The sequence below is a fragment of the Rhodnius prolixus genome, unplaced genomic scaffold (assembly GCF_049639745.1).
Source record: "Rhodnius prolixus isolate KJV_2025 unplaced genomic scaffold, Rpr scaffold_3, whole genome shotgun sequence".
Classification (NCBI taxonomy): domain Eukaryota; kingdom Metazoa; phylum Arthropoda; class Insecta; order Hemiptera; family Reduviidae; genus Rhodnius; species Rhodnius prolixus.
In genome coordinates, this window is record NW_027411603.1 from 38,573,131 (window position 1) to 38,595,191 (window position 22,061).

The following is a 22,061-nucleotide window of genomic DNA, read 5'->3' on the forward strand; positions in this document are numbered from 1 at the left end:
TTTTTCTATCTTTCAACCATGGCCAAAGAAAGAACACTGTATTTTGTCCCCTCGGCAGAAGAATGAGTCATTCGTCTTAAGATATCAGGACAGGCATCTTTCTGAGCAATGAAGATCTTTATCTGTGAAACAGAAGAAAAATTCCAAGTACATTGCCGTTTATCATTTTTACTGTTGACAAGTTTTCTGATACTTTTGGAATCTGTTCACAGCAAATGAAAGGTTTTTTTTGGGTTATTCCCTTTAGAAATTGTTGCTTTAGTAAAATTTTTGGTTCATTCACTCTCTATAAACGATTAAGGTAGAATAAAAGCATTGCCAAAATTTAAAAAATGCAGAAAGTAATTCTTTTTTTCTAAAATTGAATATTGGTAAAATTAAAGCACCGGTGTCCAAGAACAATATATAGTATTACAGGGCTGGTCCAGCATCTTTTGCTGTTACTGTGATCTTTCTTGGTGATCACTCCAGCAAGAAAACTTTTCAAAAACTTGGAGAAACTGCTGCAGTTTCTTAGATTGACGTAAACCAAGAAAGAACAGAGATAGTCAGAAGTTCTCTGTCTGAGAACAGAGGTGGTCTTGGAACAATATACTTTTATAGGGGCGGTTGATCTTCAAGTACTTTATTACAAATCCTAACTAGGAGAGATTTTGCGAGGTTTGCTGTGTCAAACCAAGAATAACCTAAGACAAAGAAACTTATCAAAGAAGGCTAAGCTCGCAGTAACTTGATCACAGTGAATGAACACTGATTGAACCTGCTGTGAAACAAAACATCTTGAAGAAAATCATATAGCCTCTGATGAAATAAGGAGAATGTTGGTGAATACAATCTGTATTTTGGGTAGAATTATTAATTCCAATAGATATCTGTGGCACACTTTGTGTGTAGATCGAGTTCAGAGACGAACTTGTCAAAGGTAGACCCATAGGCTAAGATGGCTTTATGGAAAAATATTTTGTTAAGACAGAACGCGAAGAGTAATAGCAAGAAAACCCTGTTGGCTGGAAAACCAAAGACCTGGAATAGGCTAAATAGCCTAAAAAGGGGTAGACAGAAAAAAATGTAAAGTTTGCCTTAAAAACAACGATAGAATTTACATTTTCGTTGTAATGAATGAATAGTAGTATTAACATATTTATGGAATATGCGCAACTTCTAAATTATAAAACATAATTTGGACTTCTAGCAACGTTTTGTGAGTGAAACTAGGCAATATTGCTGGATCTGAAGATTAAGAAAAAATAATGTGAGAAATAAAGCTGAACGCGGTAGAGATGTTGTCTCCTTCTATAGTTAAGACTCGTTATTATATGTGAACAGCAGTTCCTAAGATTTATTTGTGTTCACCGTAATTAATACCAAATACTAATTTTCACCTTTAAATACTTTAAAAGTGTTAACATTCATTTCGTTTTATTTAAAAAAGTTCAGATTCTGTCAGATCACGTATTTCCAGCTGTGCGTTTCTAATTCATTTATTGCTTACTTCTCTTTCTGCTTCAGCACAATATTATTTTTATAAAACGTACAAAGGATTTAGTGAAATTTAGTAATTATAACTATAATATAGTGTGATTATTTTGCTCTCTGTTATTAACTTTATTTTGGGTACTTATTGTTTCAATTATTTATTTATGTATCTGTAAAAATTTTGAACAGAACTGAAATAGAGGGAAAAGTTAGTGGAAAATGTCCGCCCATTTTGTTTTTATGCGATAATATGATAATAAAATGCAGAATTAGAAATTAGAACTTTTAAATTAATTAATTATTATTATTTTAATGAATCATGGGGTGTGTTCTGTTCCCAATGATTCTGCAAACAAAGAGATTTATTCTACCGACTTAAATGTATCATTAGTTCTTATCTCCTAATCATTTTACGAAGTTCAGGTTTTTATCTGTTAACATGTCGTTTTCTCGACATTATCTCTTTTGGTCTCAACGAACCAGAGATATCATATTATGATAGAGATTGTGACGCCGGCAAACTGGGAGATCATTCTGTACTAACAGTTAGCACAAAGGCGCTGAGTTAATCACCTTAGAAGAGGCTAAAATTGTGATGATTGATAGCTTGTAGTTCATTTGGATAAACCTCCAACCATTTTGCTACGGCCTAGCCGTTTTCCAAGCCAGAGATGAGAGGATCCAATCACTTTAGGACTCTCTTCTACACAGACGATCAGATTGTTTCTAGCTCAGAATTGAGAGAACATTTAGTTAAGAAGGTTAAGTAAAAAAATGTTAAAACTGATGTCGTGATTGTTGATGGTAATGGCGGCAGGGACTTGAGCAAGTTTGTGAGCAAGTAAATAGTTTTAAGTACTATGCCGGATTTGGGAGGTAATGTGAGTTAGAAGGTTGAAATAGATGCTAACAAGCAAGATTCATAGAGAATATGAGGAGATAAAGAATGAAATGATGTTCAGAGAACAATTCAGATAGAATTATGAGAAAAACGTTGAAGAATATGGTTATGAGCTTCATATGTTCCCGAAAACACGGCCAGAGAGAGAGAGAGAGTTCCGGAAAGGATACCCTATGAAGAAGAAGCAGATTAGCAATGGTAGTCTAAAGAATAGTGGATGGAGATGATTTGTTGGTGGCTCTTGATGTACTGGAACTGCAGGACAAGCAAAAGTAAGTAGAAAGGACTATGGAGGAAAATAAAAGAGTTTTTTTAAATTAAAAGCTCCATCTTTCACTTGCAGACCTTGTGGTTTTCATCTTGCCAAACCAATTGCCAAGACCTTAAATAGTACCCGTCTACCACGAAGCCCTTTTACACTCTAACTAGAATATAGAAGCTAATAAAGAATCGCCAGTGAGTAGGGTTTATGCTGTCAGTATCACCAACATAGGCCTTTCTTACCAAAGTACGAATGGTACTTATAGTACGTACTAATGGCGAATTTTTATTACTCCTGTTTTTACAAGAAGTGATTTTTAAGGCATCTTCATCTCGCAATTGAGCCGTAATTATTCAAGTAATAATTTGTTTTAGCAGAATAACTTTTACACGCAGGTGAAATAAGGAATTCTAATTAAATATTTGGAAAGCATAACATGGAACCGAATATTCGTAAAACTATTTGATGTAATTAACTTGTATAGTAAGGAAGAGTTTATAATGAAATATTGTACCGGAAGTCCAACGATTGTACCAAACAAATCAACGGATATCTGGATTATCAACGGAGCGAAAGAATATGAATAACCAGCTGTAAAAAGAAAATTAAGAAATCATAATTTATTGAATATGAAAGCATAAATGAAAATTATTTAGTAAATATTTGAATCAGATTTAAACTTTCATTTCTGTTAATCTGGGGAAGGTTATATTACGATTATGTTAGGTTTTCAAATTTACATTTTCGTTTAAATCATCATACGTTCTGAGAGATCTCTGAACATGAAAGAAATGTAAGCAAATGGTGGTCGTGTGATTGTAAAGTACACTTCTCATCTCAGAATGGATAATGAGTAACTAAGCTTTTTAAGTTATTATTATTTATTTTTACACGATTTTTCTTTATAAACTTTATTTATCTTAAACTTCGTATATTGCGGATATGTTCAAACGTGTATTTTGGCTTTTTCATAAACTTTTTGGCTGTAGATATTGCCTTGAGGAAACGAAAAGGTTATTGAACATTTTTTTTAACATCTGAACTGTATCTTAATTAGGATGTGTGTTAAACATAAAGTTTAGAACGGTTTGCCAATGGGGCTCTTGAATTCTAATTGTTTTAAGTTAAAAACAAATTAGGAATTTTTAACATGGTTTGTTGTTCAGTTATTTGGTACAACGCTCTTGCAGATTGACTTACACGCTACTGTCTCCACAGCATCCTACTAATTTTCTTCTTCGTCCATGCATTCTGTGCCCATATCCGCTCATATCAAACCATACACTCACTGTTCATCACACTTATAGCAGCTGATAGAACGTTGACTCTGTTTACATTCTATACAATCTGGCATTTCTTCTTTGTCCTCTTCAATAAGATATCCTTCCTTCTCTTTTAGTTTTCTTTTATTCCTTCTGTATCCTTCTAAAAAAACCAATTGCCTAGACCTTGATGTTTTTTATTATGTTATCCCACTTCATGTATTTATTAAGAATGAATAGGTTGTTTAACAATAGAGATAGAATTATGATTCTAGACAGTAATCGTATCTGTCTTCCACTTTCAGGACCGAAGAAGAAAGAAAGTACGAGTACTCTTACTTTCCTTTTCTCATAAAATCCTTTTTAAGTCGAAGAACGATCTTGAAAGTTATTATTAAGAATAAACATTAAAATGTAGTCATATAAATATTTTCAATATTCTTATGTAAAGGAAATAAAAATGACGTTTAAGGAGTTATGTATTTATTTAATAAATACAACTTAAAGAGAAACTGTATTTTAAAATATTAAATTCTTTATGATGTAAAATTTCTTCTGATGCACCTACATGCAAGCCATCTCATACATCTTTAATCGCTACTCATCTAAATCCATTCCATCTGTTTTTGAAGTTTTGAGCACAACTTCACATGAATTATCTTGAATCATTTATAAAAAATACTGTGGCAATTTAATATAGTTTAGATTGTAAAGGATGTAAAATGTTCTACTTGGCTTCCAAAAGTTGCCCGTGTTTGCACCTTGAATGTAAAGTAAATCCTGGTATTTCTAGAGGACTTTACTTTGAGAATTAGATATCTTGTGGGGTGGGTGCATAGTATAGTTTACTAGCATTTCATAATGATACATTAAATAAAATATTTGGCTAAGATCTGGAAAGTAACCCAGCTTTAGTTTTACGGCCCTCGTCTATAACCCTCTGCTCATTGACTGTTGTCGACTGCAGTATGTAACCCAAACTAGTTGAACTCATCAACCTTTGCTGCGACCAAAATCGATTGTGGGAGTGTTGATCAATGTAATTAGTGGGTTTAGATTGGGATATATCACGAAATACGAGGGTCGTTTGTAAAGTCCGTACAAAGTCAGAGAGATAGCACCACTGGCACGTATCGAGGTTATGTTTAGTTAATAGCATCTCTTGGAAGAACACACACCAAGTTTCAGCCAGATCGGTCTATTTCTTTGTGTTTGGCATTCGTTTGAATCGAGGAAGTCGAGTGATTTTCAAAAAATGGACGAAAAAGAATTTCGTGTGTTGATTAAACACTACTTTATGAAAGGCAAAACGCCTCAGGAGACTAAAGAGAAGCTTGATAAACATTATGGTGACTCTGCACCTTCGATTAGAACAGTTTATAAGTGGTTTCAAAATTTTCGGAGTGGCCATGTGGGCACAAGTGACGCTGAACGTTCTGGACGCCCTGTTGAGGTTACTACTTCAGAAATCATTGATAAAATCCATGATATGGTGATGGATGACAGAAGAGTGAAGGTGCGTGAGATTGCTAGTGCTGTGGGCATCTCGAATGAACGGGTACATAATATTTTGCATCAACATTTGGACATGACAAAGCTATCCGCAAGATGGGTGCCGCGATTGCTCACGCTTGACCAAAAACGAAATCGTGTGAAGTGTTGCAAGGACGGTTTACAGCTGTTCCAGAAGAATCCGCAGGACTTTAAGCGTCGTTTCGTCACTGTGGATGAAACATGGATACATCACCACACTCCTGAGGCCAAAGAACAATCTAAACAATGTGTTACCAAGGGGGAATCTGCGCCAAAAAAGGCGAAGACCGTTCCTTCGGCCGGAAAGATTATGGCGACTGTCTTTTGGGATTCGCAAGGAATAATCCTCATCGACTATCTGGAAAAGGGTAAAACTATTACAGGTGCATATTATTCATCGTTATTGGACCGTTTGAAAACCGAGCTGCAAGAAAAACGCCCACGATTGGCCCACAAAAAAGTCCTTTTCCATCACGACAACACACCAGCTCACACCTCAGCAGTTGTGGTCGCAAAATTAATGGAAATAGGGTTCCAACTCGTTTCACATCCCCCCTATTCTCCAGACTTGGCTCCCTCGGACTACTATTTGTTCCCCAATATGAAGAAATGGCTGGCGGGAAAAAGATTTTATTCAAACGAGGAGGTGATTGCAGAAACGAATGGCTATTTTTCAGACTTGGACAAATCCTATTATTCGGAAGGGATCAACAAACTAGAGCAGCGTTGGACGAAGTGTATAAGCCTAAAAGGAGACTATGTTGAAAAATAAAAAAGGTTTACCCCCAAAAATTAAGTAGTTTTTATTTTTGCACGGACTTTTCAAACGACCCTCGTAGGTGGCTTATTTTTTATAGATTTTATAAAATGGGGTAAGCGAAGGTTTAAAATTTTGCGTGTTTTAGTAAATGAGATCCGTCATAGTTTACCTTTACAGACAGACTTTTCCTGCATTTACAGTTCTCTGACTTTCATTTATAGCGATGATATTGATTTCAAATCAACCAAGAAGTATTTGTATTTTTGACTGTTTAAATATTCTAGCTAGCTAACAACTAAACAATACCTGTAATTGCATTGATCAACAACAGGTGATCCACGCCACTATTATCATGCACCAATAAAATTAGAAACGTCTCCAAAGGAGGGAAAATAAAACTACTTTATAGAGCAAGATGATGACTGTAGTATAAAAAAAGAATAACCACAGGATGAGTGGACTAGAGCAGATGTATTTGAAAGAGCCGGCGGACAGATGTCGTTAGCGCTGCACTAAGATCGTGGTGGTAGCAGACTTCACCTGGCCAGCCTGGTGGGGCACCTGTTGTGGTTGTGTAGAACGGCGTGCCGTGCGGTGTACATCCAGTAAGCTCTCCTTAGTAGCTCGGCTTCGTGCTCAGTGTGCTTCAGGATTATCGCCCGATCTACGTAATATGTCCTTTTATCGTATCACACGAAAGTAATTTTTGTAACACCAAACAACATGGGGAAAATTCATTTGGTAAATATTCTATTTCTATTTAAAATTTAGACTTTTTTTTTATTTTTAAATTTAGTCATTGCGCCAGTGCTTTTTCCAGTGTACTGCCGGCCTCCAGGTTTTTCTCTTGTTGCAGACAACACTGTCGCATCACCGGACAGTGAATTTTAAGAAGCTTCTAGTAAAAGAAAATCTAAGGGGGCCAGCAGCTGGATTCGAACCTGTGATCTCCGCGTTTGAATCCAGTATTCGCTAACCTCTCAGCTAATCGCTACCTTTTTAGTCCTTACTTATTTTTGTAAACAATAGTACTTTTGGAAAGATTAGAAACAAAAAAAAAATGTGAATAAAACTTTAGGATTGCTAAAAAACAAGTTCATGCTATTATTTTTGAATAGTACAATTCATTTTTTTGGGTGATTGCATTATCTAAAAGGAAGGGAAATTATAGTCAATTTTTTAATAATAATAATAATAGTGCCTTTATTCGAAATTTTACAGAATTACATATTTTTTTTTTAATTCGTAACAGATAAATACTCATGGTTCAAGAACCGTCTGAGGGTTGTCCCTACTTATTTTTACCCTTCTACATAATGAAAGCTTATAATGAACAATTAAATAAATATAACAAATCAAAGAAAAACAGAAACAACAAAAGAAACAAAGATAAAAAAAATAAGGCACAATAATCTCACCACAGACAGAAGCAAAACATAAAATTCAGAAAACAAAATATTCTCTTAAATACAGTAAACGAAGTTTTATATAATAAATCATAATTAAAATTAAGGCCACTTAATATTGCACTTATTTACGGAATAGGGATACAGACACATTTAGGTGATACAGATACACTTAATAATAGTAGATAAAACAGTTTAATAATTAAATTCTCTCACCAATTCGTATCTATACGCCCATGCCGCTTTACAATAGTTCACCAAGCTTTTACAACGTTTGCCATTTAAATAGTCCATAAACTCCAGCTCATTTAAACAATTCTTAAAATATATGGACATAAACTCTCTTAATATTGGGCATACCGCTATAAAGTGAAATACGTTTTCTTCTCTGTTTTCTAACAGATTGATTGCCAAGCTTTCGGACTAGAGAATCATGCAATTTTTTTAAATTTCTGCCATTGCGATACGTTTTAAGATAATTTCAGTTCAATAACTATTAACGTGTTAATATTTTTATTGGGAATGAACTCCAACAAGTACTCATTTTTATCAAAAAATCTATAAAAGTGCATCTACATTAAAAGTATTGCATTTTACTAGCTGTTTTTATCCATCCATCAGAGTTAAGTTCAGCAAAGATTGTAGATTGAAGAATAAGTTGCTTAAAAAGCTACAGATTTACTTATACTTAAAAGGATATATTGTAACTCTGACGTCGGTGTTTCTCATAAAGGGCGTCCTGTATTCTCATGAAAACTTCCTTAATTGCTCCTGGGATAGACTTTTCTATTTCTAGAACAGAGTAATCTCCTTCAATGATTTCCAGAATATCTTGGAAGTCGCTTAGATTTCTGTAGTAATGAAGTGTTTGCAGCAATATTCATGCTAACTTTTTGCTTTTTGAAAAACAAAACTAGGTCAGATTAAATACATAGAAAAAGACTTGATGTAAAAGTTTTATCTTTTTATTTTATTTTATTTTAAATTAAACAAAACAGAAATTAAGATTATTTAGAGAGAAAGATTACCTCAAGTAAAATTGTATGAATTAAAGGATGTTTACAAATAATAACTAAGAAAACACATGAACAATACCTGCAGGATAATCAACCTTATTTTTGCAATAAAACATTGTATTCTTCTCCAGATAAAGGAGAACCTGTTAATCTCTTAGAAGAATGGTTGGTGATGTCAACACTTCTTTTTTTTAAATAATGCTTTTTGTTCTCTAATAAGTTTTTCCATTTTCTTTGTTTTGTAATTATTTTTAGAAACACATTTACATATTTGTAAAGAAATCGTTTTCATAATTTTTTTCTTTTTAATTCAAGGTTAAATGTTTAATATCATTTTTTTGATAACTATCACCTTTTGTTCTAAAAATAAATTATTTGTTTGTGGAGCAATGAAATAGATCAATATCCTCGTCTATTCTGTAGCAGTGTATTTAAAAAAATTGGAAACCTTTATTTGTTTATTCCTAGTGACAAAAAATTAGAAATATCGGGAATGACTTTTAACTAATGATATTTAGGAAAGAATGTACTCATTTCAATTCCAGCTTATCCAATCCAGTTAGCGTTAATGTAGGCTATGCATTTGTATCAGTATTTCACGGGATATAATTCGATTAAAAACTAAAACTTAAATATTACTACGCATGTAGAATTTTTATTGTTTGGAGAAAGTAAATTATGCATTTATTCTAAAGTATAAATTGTTTCTTTATGCACGTGCATAATTGTATTTATAGAATTTACGTTATAGACGCATTTAGTTATATTTTCCAAAGGGCTTTTCTGTTGTTGATAGTTTAATTACCTTCCACTTTTAATAAAAAGGGAAAATTTTATTATAAAACAACAGTCAAAGTGGACCTCTTTGCTGCGTTCATAAATATTTGGAAATCTTCCCCTGAATTCCAAGTTTTCTTGTATATAGATCTGTTTCTTGCTCTGCAACTGCATTTCTTTAATGCAGAGGAAAGCAGTTTTTAACTTTGTTGAAGCTCTAAAAAGAACTAATTGTTGCTTGTATTCCTCACGTTCATTAGGTTGGTCTGATTTCGGCACTGATGTCTTATTTTTATCTAGAACAAATGATCTGCTTATTGCTTTACCAGCAGGTAACTTTTGAGGATGTTTACTATTTGAAAAGCATTTCTTTTCTTAAATTGCCAGAAGATCTGTTCGTTGCTTGGTTGCAGCCATGCAGATAAGAGCATTCAGCGCAGGAATTAAAATAATAAAAGATTCATTATGTTGCCTTTCTCTGGCTGAAACCGCTCTGGATGGCGTCTAAGATTCCTCCAACTATACGCACTGCAGAGTAGAGGAAATTAATACTTCTCTTCGGTACTTTTAATATAAAGTCGCAGATGATGATGTGGTCGATAAATGACAAGTAATAATGAGCAGCTAGAGAATGATGGCTAATCCGCTGCTACGTTGACATAAATACGTTGATATAAATAAATATATGGGCGTTTCAAGATGAACGAAATCCAACAAAAGTTGTTCGCGCTCGAAGCACTTCGAAACAAATGGTCGCCTGTTTTTTTCGGAAAAACTGGTCATGTGGCAACAGTGCCTTTAGAGGAACGTAGAACGGTCAATTCTGAATGGTACACAACCATTTGTTTGCTGGAAGTCTTCGATGAAATAAGGAAAACAAACAAGCGCCGTCGGATCATTCTTCATCAAGACAATGCCAGCTGTCACACATCGCGACTATTTGAGCACTCAAAAAAGTCGAATTAATGGGTCATCCGCCGTACAGTCCTGATTTGGCACCAAATGACTTCTTTTTGTTTGTGAACGTCAAGAATAAATTACGTGGACAACGATTTTCGTCGGCAGAAGAAGCCGTTGATGCATTCAGAAAACCATGTTTTGGAGGTGTCTCAAGCGGAATGGAAAAAATGCTTTGACAAGTGGTTCGAACGCTTGCAGAAGAGTATAGATCAGAAAGGAGAATATTTTGAAAAACAATAAAGTCATTTTCAATGACAAATTACTGTTTTTTTTTATTATTAGGCTCAAAATATAAATAGTGCCCCTCGTAATAGAAAAAACTACGACGGTATAACGTTTTCTATGCCGAATTAGTCTGTGAGCAGAAAAGTGTTTTTAGAGAATTATCTGTATATCTGATTAAGAAGATTTAAGATTAAGAGGTACCTCAAATTTAGCAGTCCGTGTTGATCCATCAGGGAGTTCGCTCAAATTTAGCATTCCATATGGATCCGTCAAGGAGTTTGGTCACCAAATTTAAGGAATTTTCCATTTCTACGGGATTGGGACGATTCAGTGATGGAAGAATTCCAATTTTCTTTTATCAGCGTAATTAATGAATTCTGTGCTACATTATGCTTTCCTTTTTTGAGTACTAGCTTTTAAATCGTTCTAAAAATACCTTTTATCAAAATTCCCGGTTTTTTCAAAAAATCTTCATGAAAGGAAGAGTTTTTATTATTTTTGTTTTTTTGGAAGCAAAAATGTAAACCTTGAAGTATTGTTTTCTATTTAATAAGTAACGAAAGTTTAGGAATTTACCAATTACAGGAGTAGTCACATTCCTTCTTCGCTATTTAGGTTAACTTTTTCTTTTTAAAATAAACTTGCTTGTTCTTTTTTTGGTTTTTTGTTTTGCAAACTTTTGGCATTTTATACAAAATAAATGTGCACACATATATTTTGGCATTGTATGGCTGTGTAAATATACGTACAGTAGATAACTGCACAGTACCCACCGTACGTGACATTGGCTGGCCCCATGTTTGCCTAACAAAATAGTAAGTATTATATTTCAAAATTACCTTACACAATACTCGTAATCTCGAATATTTATTCCTTTTTTTGAAATTATTTAATGTGTAATAACGTTATTATTGTGTTATTAAATTCACCCCTTTCACTTCTCGAGAATAGTCCTTACAGGACATGTTTGTTGAGTTCACAAAGCTGGGGAAAAATATAGTGAATTCACTCTTTGATAACCTGCATTATTATTATTATTATTTGTTTAAACTTTCGGTCTTTGCTCGCTTTTAAGATGTTTTGATGGGCATATCTGATGATTTTGCAATTAATATGTAGCACAGAGTACACTCCGCAGAAGGCAGGCTGTAGTTGCAGATCAGGACCTGAAAAAATGTAGCTAGCTGTCACAGAAAAACTGCTTAGAGAAAAGAAAGATATATTTTCTTCAAAATTTCAATATTATCTAAGTGGTGAATCCATAAATTGTGCTGAAGTGGCTCATTTCAAAGGAGCTTAATGTTACTGTTCCTTGAGTAATTCCCCCAAAAAATCAATTTTCCTAGGAAAATAGTTCAAATAAAACTTACATTTAGGTGGATAAATAGTTTTTCAAAGTTTTAATACAATTATTTTAACCAAAAATAAGCGATTAATATGAAAATTGCATATGTAAACTTGTGGGAAGATTTGAAGCAAGTCTTTACACGTGCATAAAGATTTGGGTGAAAACCTTCTTGTGGAAAGCGCTCAAATGCATCAAAAAAACAGAAGTAATCACTTTCAGCGTGCCCCGTCCATTTTCTCTTATTAATTAAGTTTTTCTCTTATCGCTGTAGAAACGAACGTGTTTTCTTTTAAACTTAGTGGCAATTGAGTTCTTGAGATATAGAAATTGATTTTTCGTCAGCGTAAAAAGATGGCCTTCTTTTGGAGCATAAAAATGAAAAAAAGAAAACACCTTTGGCAAATGAAAATGATATTTCATTTATATTTTGTGAGAAGATCAAACATGCAGGATTCAGGAAATAGGATAACGGAAATACCTTCGTACTGAATGTATTTAAAAAAGTTTTGGAGGAAACAGTTCTATTAGTTGCTGTAACTTCATACTTTAACTAATATTTTTTTATCGAAATACTTGCTTATTCATTTTTGAATCAGTTGGTTTGTATATATAAACATAAAAAATACCCAATATGTTTTTCAGCTTCAGTGGTCAAAGGATGTATGTTCTTAGATGTATGTATTATTACTTTTATCCGTTTTGAAGTTTTGCCTTCCCTGTAACGAATAAAGAAAACTAGTACAGAGGAGAAAAAACACATTCTGTTGGGATATGTGTAAACAAGTAAATAACACCATCCGAAGTAGAACAACTATAGAAAATAACATCCAGTTTGGACAATTATTGCTGGAGTTATATATAGAACTCTCAAACCAACCCAAAGAAGGTGATTATTGTAATAGCGTCTTTAAAGAAAAGAAAAAATAACAACAAGCAAGCAAACTTAAACGATTCATTTTGGAAGAAGAATTGTTGTGGTTGAGCCAAGGAAGAACATATAAAAGTGGGAGATACATTCAATTGGAAGACTACTAATTGATGGGATTCTAATTCTGAACATTCTTGCAGAAAGGAAGGTTCTTGCTAATTCATCGAAGCACTTGCTGAGTGGTTATTATTATTGGATCATAGGGTGGATGTGTTTCCCCAAAGCACCCCAAAGATACTATTATATTACATCCCAAAGTCAGGGGGTTCTTCAACCTGGGTTCCGCAAGTGATCACTATTTGCTCAGCCAAAACGCACGTAAAATTGGAAATCATATATACAATTGTCTTATTAAAATGTTTGTATTAAGATTAAATAAAGATACGAGAATAATTTTGCGAATTTAAACAGAAAAATGCTTTGATAAACTATTTTATCTGCTACTTAAACATTTTAAGAAAGATCATGAGCTCCAAGGGTTACTAAAAGTGTTGAAGGTTGAAGACCATTCTTTGTTGCAATAAGATCTCTTCTGGCCGAAGAGAGCCATTTATCTCCAGTAACAACTCGCGAAAGCTAGGCAATCAAACTGGATATGAGAAGTTGTTTACTGTGGCAAAGTACAGCCTAGAAGTGCGGAAGGCCAGACATCAGAGTAATCTAGTTCCTACCTTACTTCAGTGTTTTCTAAGTTCCAATTCTACACAGATCAGGCATAAGTTTGATTTCTGGAACTGCTTTCCCGGATTTCTCGTATACCTTCTACTGCGATTGCTTAAAAGCCTCTTTCACTTGAAGGAAGGACAAGTTCTGGACTAATTGATGGTTGTGGATGCTCCATTCTGGTCAGATGAAAAGTAACTTGGTTACACCTAATACCAGCATGACCCAAGCACCCATTTTGAACAAATTTTTTGTGCCAGGAAAAGCAGACAAGTCTTTCCACACCCAAATGAGGTAAAGAGGTTGTTCTAACAAGCAACTAGCATCTTCAGCCTGGATGTCCGACAAAATGGGAATTTCAGCATAAATTTTTGCTTGTAAAGCTGCAGAGTAACTACCAAGAAAACTATCACTGTTTCTGCCTTCATCTGAAGATCCAAAGCCACAAGCTTTCTCAGTGAATCAGATGTAGTCCTTTGGTATGTAATGTAGCCAGTCCTTAATCTAAAGGTCATTTGAAAAGAGCGTTCAAAATTGTTCTTTGGTATAAAATCTGGTTCCCAGTCATGCTTGAAGTAGAATGTGGGTCGAACTTTTGTAGTTATCTCCCCATATTTCTGACCAAGAAGTAATGAGTATAAAAAAAAAGTCCGTCCTTAGGGTTGCAACTGTTATAATAAAAGTAAGGCAATCGCTAAATCAGCAAGGAATCGTTTTAAAACAACTACTGTATTTTCTCGAATCAAGGATTACGTTTGGTTGGGCACGGCAGTGAAATTCATGAGAGAAAATTGAAGACAAAGGGGAAGCAAATTCTGGGAATCATCAGTGAAGAAGAACGTGCTTGTAGTAACTGAGAAGAAGATTTTGTTTTTGAAGTTGAAGTAGCTGAGGTTGAATAGACATGTTCGTTGCAGGTTCGGTGCACATGGTAACAGGTATAACGAGAGACACGTGATTATATCGAAGGGAAGGTAGGAAAAGTTGTGTTAATTTGATTTGATCAACAAGCAAGGGAAAAAATAGGATTGAGACAGGGCACCATGACAGTCGCAATCTGAGTTAAGAAATGAAAAAAGGTGAATACTGGGATGGAGTACCAACAATCACAATCATGAAGAACAAAAAACGTAAAAGCAAGGTGATTGTCAAATTATTTTTGAAGGTTATTGGGATGTTGTAGTTGGAGAATACAAATGTAAAATGTTTTTCATCATCTGAGTGCTAAAGAAAAAACAAACATCTTATTGATCCATAAAACATTTAAATTTTTCTTAGATCTATTTCAAAACGTAACAAATCGATCTATTTTTCTTAATAAGAATCTTAAATTCTGATATCTTGTTAAGTTTTCGAAGTTGAGTAATCTCTGATAAATATTCTCCGCTGAAAATCTGAATAGAATAGATATTTATTTCAATAAAAATATATACAACAAATAAATAAATGAAGTATAATGTACATTGTAACCTTCATAACAGTACTAATTAGAGAGGTTAAGATGAGCAGGATAAGAATGCAGGGAAAAAGGAAAGGAAAAACCTGCAGCTAGAGAAAATCTGATAACTTTCAGAAGTAAAAAGGGACCTTGCGTTCTTCTGTAGCAGCTAAAATACAAATGAAGTTTTAAAATGTTGTTATTTACTTGCAAACAAGCGCTTCTTTCCTAAACTAGTAAAAACGGAAAAAATGGAGACTTGAATATTACCAACTTTAAAAACTATCACAGTTCAAAACAAGAGTGATGTAAAGTTTCATTTGTATGCATTCCAAAGATAATGCAGTTAAGCGCACAACACCGATTATGCTATTACGTACGCATAAATCTACTAGAAAATACATAACTGCATCTTTCAGGAAGTTAGTTAACAATTTTATTGTCTCTGTAACATGATTACAGTTTTGTGCGTAGTAATTATATAAAAAGGTGGTTTACCTTTGACACACCATTTTCCTGTATCATCGCATAAGATTAAAGATGCGGAAATACGCTTTATTTTATAAGAGATTATTAACCATTAAGTTGTTAGATACTGTTCGGATGAGGACTGGGTAAGGTGAAAGCAATGAAGTCCAACATAGTTGACGTATTTCGCCTGTTCTATTTCAGGTTATTTTCTCACTTATTTTGTACAAAAAGGAAGTATAGCTTGACGCCATAAAACAATACATTAGATTGACCGTGAAATATTGGCCGTTATTATGTTTTTTATAAATGCATTTAACTCCTCATTCTTTTGATCGCCTTAAAGTATAATCTGTTTTGACGATGTATTTAACATCTTAGAAATTTATAACATCTAGAAAAATAGTTGTAATTGCTTGATGGAAAAGTCTGTTGTTTAATTTTAGACTTAGCAACAATTGAGGTTCATTAGCTCCTGGAGTTTTCTTTGTGGGTAGCCGGCTTGCGAAGAGTGATTGCTAACAATCATGTCCATCACTGGATAGTGAATATAGAGGCTTACGAAGAAATAAAAATTAGGATAACCCAGTGGATTCGATCCCTGGACTACAGCGTTGTGAGCCCTTTGACATTACTAGGGTTATGACCTTTTTCCCAGCAATACTTTATTATCTTTTTCTTAAATACAAGATCCTCAGGGCTGGTTCATATTCTTCCACCAAATTTACTGTTTCTTTTTTTGTAGATCGATTTATCGACTTTCAAGAGTTTGTTCATCAAATTGGCAAAGAAAATTTGTATTGGTACTGGAGTCCAGACAAACGCTAGACACATAGTTGACTTTATTTTTTTGGATGAATGAACAAAACCAACAATTAATTAGAATTATAGTGTTTTGTGGTTTTCATTGTATAGTAAAGAGAGATTATGTTAGTCTGTACTCTCATCACTACAGTTTGCTGGTTCTGACATGTCAATATTTATATTCTCTTCCTTCTCTGTAGAGGAAGTTTTATGATCAAATTTTTGACGTTTCTTTTTCACTGAAAATATGTTTAGCGGCTCTTGTACACCAAAAAAAGAATTTTGAAAGACAAGTTCTTTAAAATGGGGAACGGATCATCTCAAAACGAAGAATGGGGAAAAAAAGCTTTAACTTTGATTCACCATCTCTAGCACTGATATAACCGCTATTATTTTTTCCACTTTTTGATGCTTGTGAATATTCTATCACTGTTTGCTATACGTCATGTTTAGTTCCGTTATAGCAAATATGAAATAAATTTAGCTTGACGGCCGTTACTACAAAAAATTAGTTGCAAAGAAGTACGAGTTGTATTACTGTTTTATTTACTAAATAAAAAAAATTGCATGTGTAGTAATGCACCACTTCCTTGTTTAACATATATTATGGTGGTTGGGTCCGCTATTTTGTGCTGGCGGTAAGGAAAAAAAAGTTTGGTGACCAGGAATTTAAGATAAAATCCAAGCTTGAACGCAAGGTAATGGAGTCGCTTGCACGCTATTCTAAACGCCCCTTTTTCGCTTTCCTTCCTTTTATCTGTGCATTGACGTAACAATGATAACAGTGAACAGTAAAGTAAACGAGTGGAGAAGTTACCCAGTGTTAACACTGCAAGAAACTGAAGTATTTGTGCACACTCTTCACTAGAGAGAAGATCACGAGCCCTCTGTCACTTTTCAGACGTCTTGTTGGGCTGTCAGGAAGAGTTCTTGAAGAAAGATTTTGAGCTAGAGGATTGTTGGTTGAAATGGAGTTTTGTGTATGTGTTTTGGCGACTTGTACAAGGAATGTTAAGATCAGACTGTACAATCCGGTTAGAGACATAAAATGGAGCGTTTACTATGGTTCGAAGTATTTCAGATTGTAGAGATTGAATTCTTTAGAGCTTTGTACGTTTGGTTGAACTCTACAGCTCTATTCCATGCGCCAAGATGGCTTTTAAAATAATAGTATGTATAAATCAGTCTTTCGTTTGTCGAGAGACAGTTTGGATCTATCGACTAACAGATTCTTTGGGGTTGTCGAAAGCGTTTGTTTAGTTCTGTTCTTTTTAAAGTCAAATGTGTTATACTTTATAAATACGTCTATTCATTTTGCAATAATTTTAATTTATGCGAGTACCGTCTACTTACTGGTTATAGTTTACGTTTTATTGCCGATTGGAGCAGTATCAATGATGTCTGGTTTATCTATGCCAGTAAACGAAAACGTGATGCAAAGAAGTTTTCTTTTAGACCCAATGTGGCAAAACATAAATGAGCTTACTCGTATGTGATAAGTTTATCGTAGCCGATTATCTACTTCCGTTTCCAGCTCAAAATGTATTGAGTGAATGTAGAAGCGAGTTCGTGTTTCCTCAAAAATACGAAATCTTTCAGTTTACAGAATACATTGTTCAGTTTTTTAAAAGATTTTCTCGACAATGGCTCCCATAAGAGAAATAATTAGATTCCCACTATATGCTTGGTAAATCAACTGGTTACTTCTAAGAATATTAGTTTTTATTTCGAAAATTTTCTTCGCATTTTTCTTTTCAATTCTCAGTCAACAGAACAGAACTGCTCCAGGAACCATGTCCTCCACATTACTGAGTTGGCTGTGAATTACCTCCGCTTGCATGTCCTAAAATAAATCTCCTGTCTCCATTGTCACAGGTCAATTTCAAGAAATATTCACCACTGCTGAGATGATAAGATACGAGGGTCGTTTGAAAAGTGCGTGCAAAGTCAGAGAGATAGCACCACTGGCGCGTATCGAGGTTATGTTTAGTTAGTAGCATCTCTTGGAAGAACACACACCAAGTTTCAGCCAGATCGGTCTATTTCTTTGTGTTTGGCATTCGTTTGAATCGAGGAAGTCGAGTGATTTTCAAAAAATGGACGAAAAAGAATTTCGTGTGTTGATTAAACACTACTTTATGAAAGGCAAAACGCCTCAGGAGACTAAAGAGAAGCTTGATAAACATTATGGTGACTCTGCACCTTCGATTAGAACAGTTTATAAGTGGTTTCAAAATTTTCGGAGTGGTCATATGGGCACAAGTGACGCTGAACGTTCTGGACGCCCTGTTGAGGTTGCTACTCCAGAAATCATTGATAAAATCCATGATATGGTGATGGATGACAGAAGAGTGAAGGTGCGTGAGATTGCTAGTGCTGTGGCATCTCGAATGAACGGGTAAATAATATTTTGCATCAACATTTGGACATGACAAAGCTATCCGCAAGATGGGTGCCGCGATTGCTCACGCTTGACCAAAAACGAAATCGTGTGAAGTGTTGCAAGGACAGTTTGCAGCTGTTCCAGAAGAATCCGTAGGACTTTAAGCGTCGTTTCGTCACTGTGGATGAAACATGGATACATCACTACACTCCTGAGACCAAAGAACAATCTAAACAATGGGTTACCAAGGGGGAATCTGCGCCAAAAAAGGCGAAGACCGTTCCTTCGGCCGGAAAGATTATGGCGACTGTCTTTTGGGATTCGCAAAGAATAATCCTCATCGACTATCTGGAAAAGGGTAAAACTATTACAGGTGCATATTATTCATCGTTATTGGACCGTTTGAAAACCGAGCTGCAAGAAAAACGCCCACGATTGGCCCACAAAAAAGTCCTTTTCCATCACGACAACGCACCAGCTCACACCTCAGCAGTTGTGGTCGCAAAATTAATGGAAATAGGGTTCCAACTCGTTTCACATCCCCCCTATTCTCCAGACTTGGCTCCCTCGGACTACTATTTGTTCCCCAATATGAATAAATGGCTGGCGGGAAAAAGATTTTATTCAAACGAGGAGGTGATTGCAGAAACGAATGGCTATTTTTCAGACTTGGACAAATCCTATTATTCGGAAGGGATCAACAAACTAGAGCAGCGTTGGACGAAGTGTTTAAGCCTAAAAGGAGACTATGTTGAAAAATAAAAAAGGTTTACCCCAAAAAATTTTTTTTTATTTTTGCACGGACTTTTCAAACGACCCTCGTAGTTATACGGAATAAATTTGTTCACTGGTCTGTGTGTTTTCATAAAACTTTTGGGTTATTTCGAATACAGTCGGTTTATGTTTCTGTCATTACCTCAAATATTATTATTTTTGCACAATTCTTTAGATTATACATCTTTGGATTTTGTTCTCATTTTTTATGGTTAATCAAATGTGCCGATATTTTGTTAAGCACGCCATTATAAACATTTTAATTGACAATTAACTTTTAATAAATATTTTTTCTTCCGTAACATTTCCACTTTATTAATTTTTCACTGACCCACAAAACACGTATTGATTGCCCTTGGTAGAGGACGATCGATTTCACAGCGGAAAGGCTGATAGATATTAAAGGTGTAACTTTTAACATAAATTAACTTGTTTCCGCTACAGATAATGGTATTTATGTCTCTTCTGATACAAATAGTTTTAGTTAAACAATATTTTATCGAGTAAATTGGTTAGATATTTTAGAAATTAATTTTATGAAACCGTCATTACTGATTTCATTTTATTCTATTACTGTTTGGGTAGTCGGGAGATTTGGTTTTACCATCTTTGAAAAGAGCACTTATAGTTAGTTACAGTTTCTTGGAGGTTAATGCAGACGACGTAATGCGAGAACATTAAGCGTTCTTTGGCTGAATATTTGAGATCAGTGCCACATAAGTTTCATCTAACGTGTGAATATATTGTAAAACGAAATGCCATCAAATGTTTGAAAAAGGACCCCACCTACCTTCCAATTTTCAAATAAAAATAACTGGTCTATAGAAGTGAGAGAAGAAAGGTCGTTTTATGCCAAACCTTTAGATCTAAATCAATGTTTTCTATTTTAGATTAATTTTAGCTGCAGTTGCGATAAGTGATGCATGAATTGTAAAAATCTTTCACACTTTCATGATATAGACTTGGTATTTTCTAGGTCAGATTCGTTTTAGGCAGTTTTCAATTTCTCAAACGCGTTTTGTGTTTAATTGACTGTATCCTACCATTAACTATTACTAGGTTGTAATGAGACTAATCTATGTAATCATAAGATGATCCACTGCTAACTTAAAAGTGAATGTGACTTCCACCAGTGAATGTGCACCCATTGCTCTTTTAAATACACTACCGAACTCTTAAGTGTTCACTCGTGAAAACAACTCTTTCAATCAATATCCAGTTAGCTGCAAAAAGTTGCTAGAAAGAGGGACAAACATTTAAGAACCGGCAGGCAGTAGAACTGAAAACCTGAACTTACTTCTACGTGGGAGTTCTGTGCACTAAACGCTGAAATAATGCCATTGTTTTGAGATCTTTCGATTTATTTGAACATTTTAATGGAAAATATTTATTTTAGAGCGAGTTTGGTTTTTGAAAAAAAGAGTATATTTTGGAATTTTATGAAATTTGTCAAAGAAACCGTGAATGTCTTCATTATAATTTATCCCAGTTCTAAATGATTCCAAAGATAAGATAGCTGAATAAATATTACAACATTCATTGCATAGTACTCCTATATAGAAAGCTTACAAGCTTAGGATATGTTTTATTCTTTTGAGCTCATAGAAAGATTCTACATGACTTGCTAGATCTTGACTTAAATTCAATAACATCAAATTTACAGAAATATCTAATTAAAGCTTTGGAGTAATCACGAAGTTTTGATCCTCCTTCACCTAGTAAAACATGTTAGGATTCGTTTCGTCCTACTTGAAATCAGCCGTAGCTCCTCTTCTTTCTTTTTATGAAGTTTCCAGTCCAACTTATCAGGTCTTTTATTTATAAATTATGTTTAGAAAATATTCAATCTCAATGTCTAATTCTCTAGTCACTTGTTTAAATAAAATATGGTTACTTTAAAATGTATTATTGGTAAATTTCAATTTATTGGTAATATTACCTTTTTTATGTAGTTTATTGTTAGAATTTAATGCATTTCTTTTTTAAAGTAGCATAAAAGTTTATGTCAGGTAATTGGCAATCAAATGATTTTTTTTCTTTGAATAGTTTTATTTTATTGAATTTTTCATTTCTTATTGTTTTATCACCCTTTTTATTTGAAAAAATAAAATGTCGTTCGCTTTCTTCATCTTTGTTTTTAAAAGCTCAAGGTAAAATGACTACACAAAAATCAATTTCAATTCGACATTAAAATAGTAACGTTTTCAAATTAGAATCCTTTGTTCCATGAAAGTGGAAATGCACGTAGTATTTTGTGTGATTGAAAGTGAGGTAAATTATACGGTTTTGTGATCTTGTACGATTTCTCTTTTTTTCTTCGTCAGTTAGCCTGTGTTCAATCTACTATTTGAGGTGAATGGTTAGTCTATACTTTGTCCTACTTAGTTGACATTAAGTTGCTAATAGTTTTAAGTTTTGTAAGGTAAGGAAAATGAGGGAAAATTTTAAAGAGAGGAAAGTAAATCCTATCTTTGAAATTGTAATGCAAGCTTTTTAAGGTTTAGAGGAATTTGAAGTGTCCAAATGGAAATTGAACCCAAATACGGATAGATAATGAGCAAGATTATCATGATTAATGTCCATCATTGCTAAAGAAAATTAGTAAAAATCTCTACATTTAAAATTAACAAAATATCACGTATCACTGCGACTTTATGTAGATCTATTTGGGCCCCAT

The 22,061-nt window shown here is 34.1% G+C and overlaps 1 protein-coding gene across 8 annotated transcripts in view; it reads left to right on the top strand.

Annotated features, from left to right (window-relative positions):
• The window catches only part of DAAM (disheveled-associated activator of morphogenesis-like protein), a 189,109-nt gene that overhangs the window by 56,322 nt on the left and 110,726 nt on the right, over nt 1–22,061 (top strand). For 2 of the 8 annotated variants that reach the window (XM_074124834.1, XM_074124842.1), the window contains exon 1: nt 6,672–6,935. The exons of the other annotated variants lie outside the window; for them this stretch is intronic. In XM_074124834.1, the coding sequence (XP_073980935.1) occupies nt 6,918–6,935 (18 nt within the window). In that variant the 5' untranslated portion in view covers nt 6,672–6,917. Of the gene's footprint in view, nt 1–6,671; nt 6,936–22,061 lie in introns of those variants that run through there. 8 annotated transcript variants of the gene reach the window in all.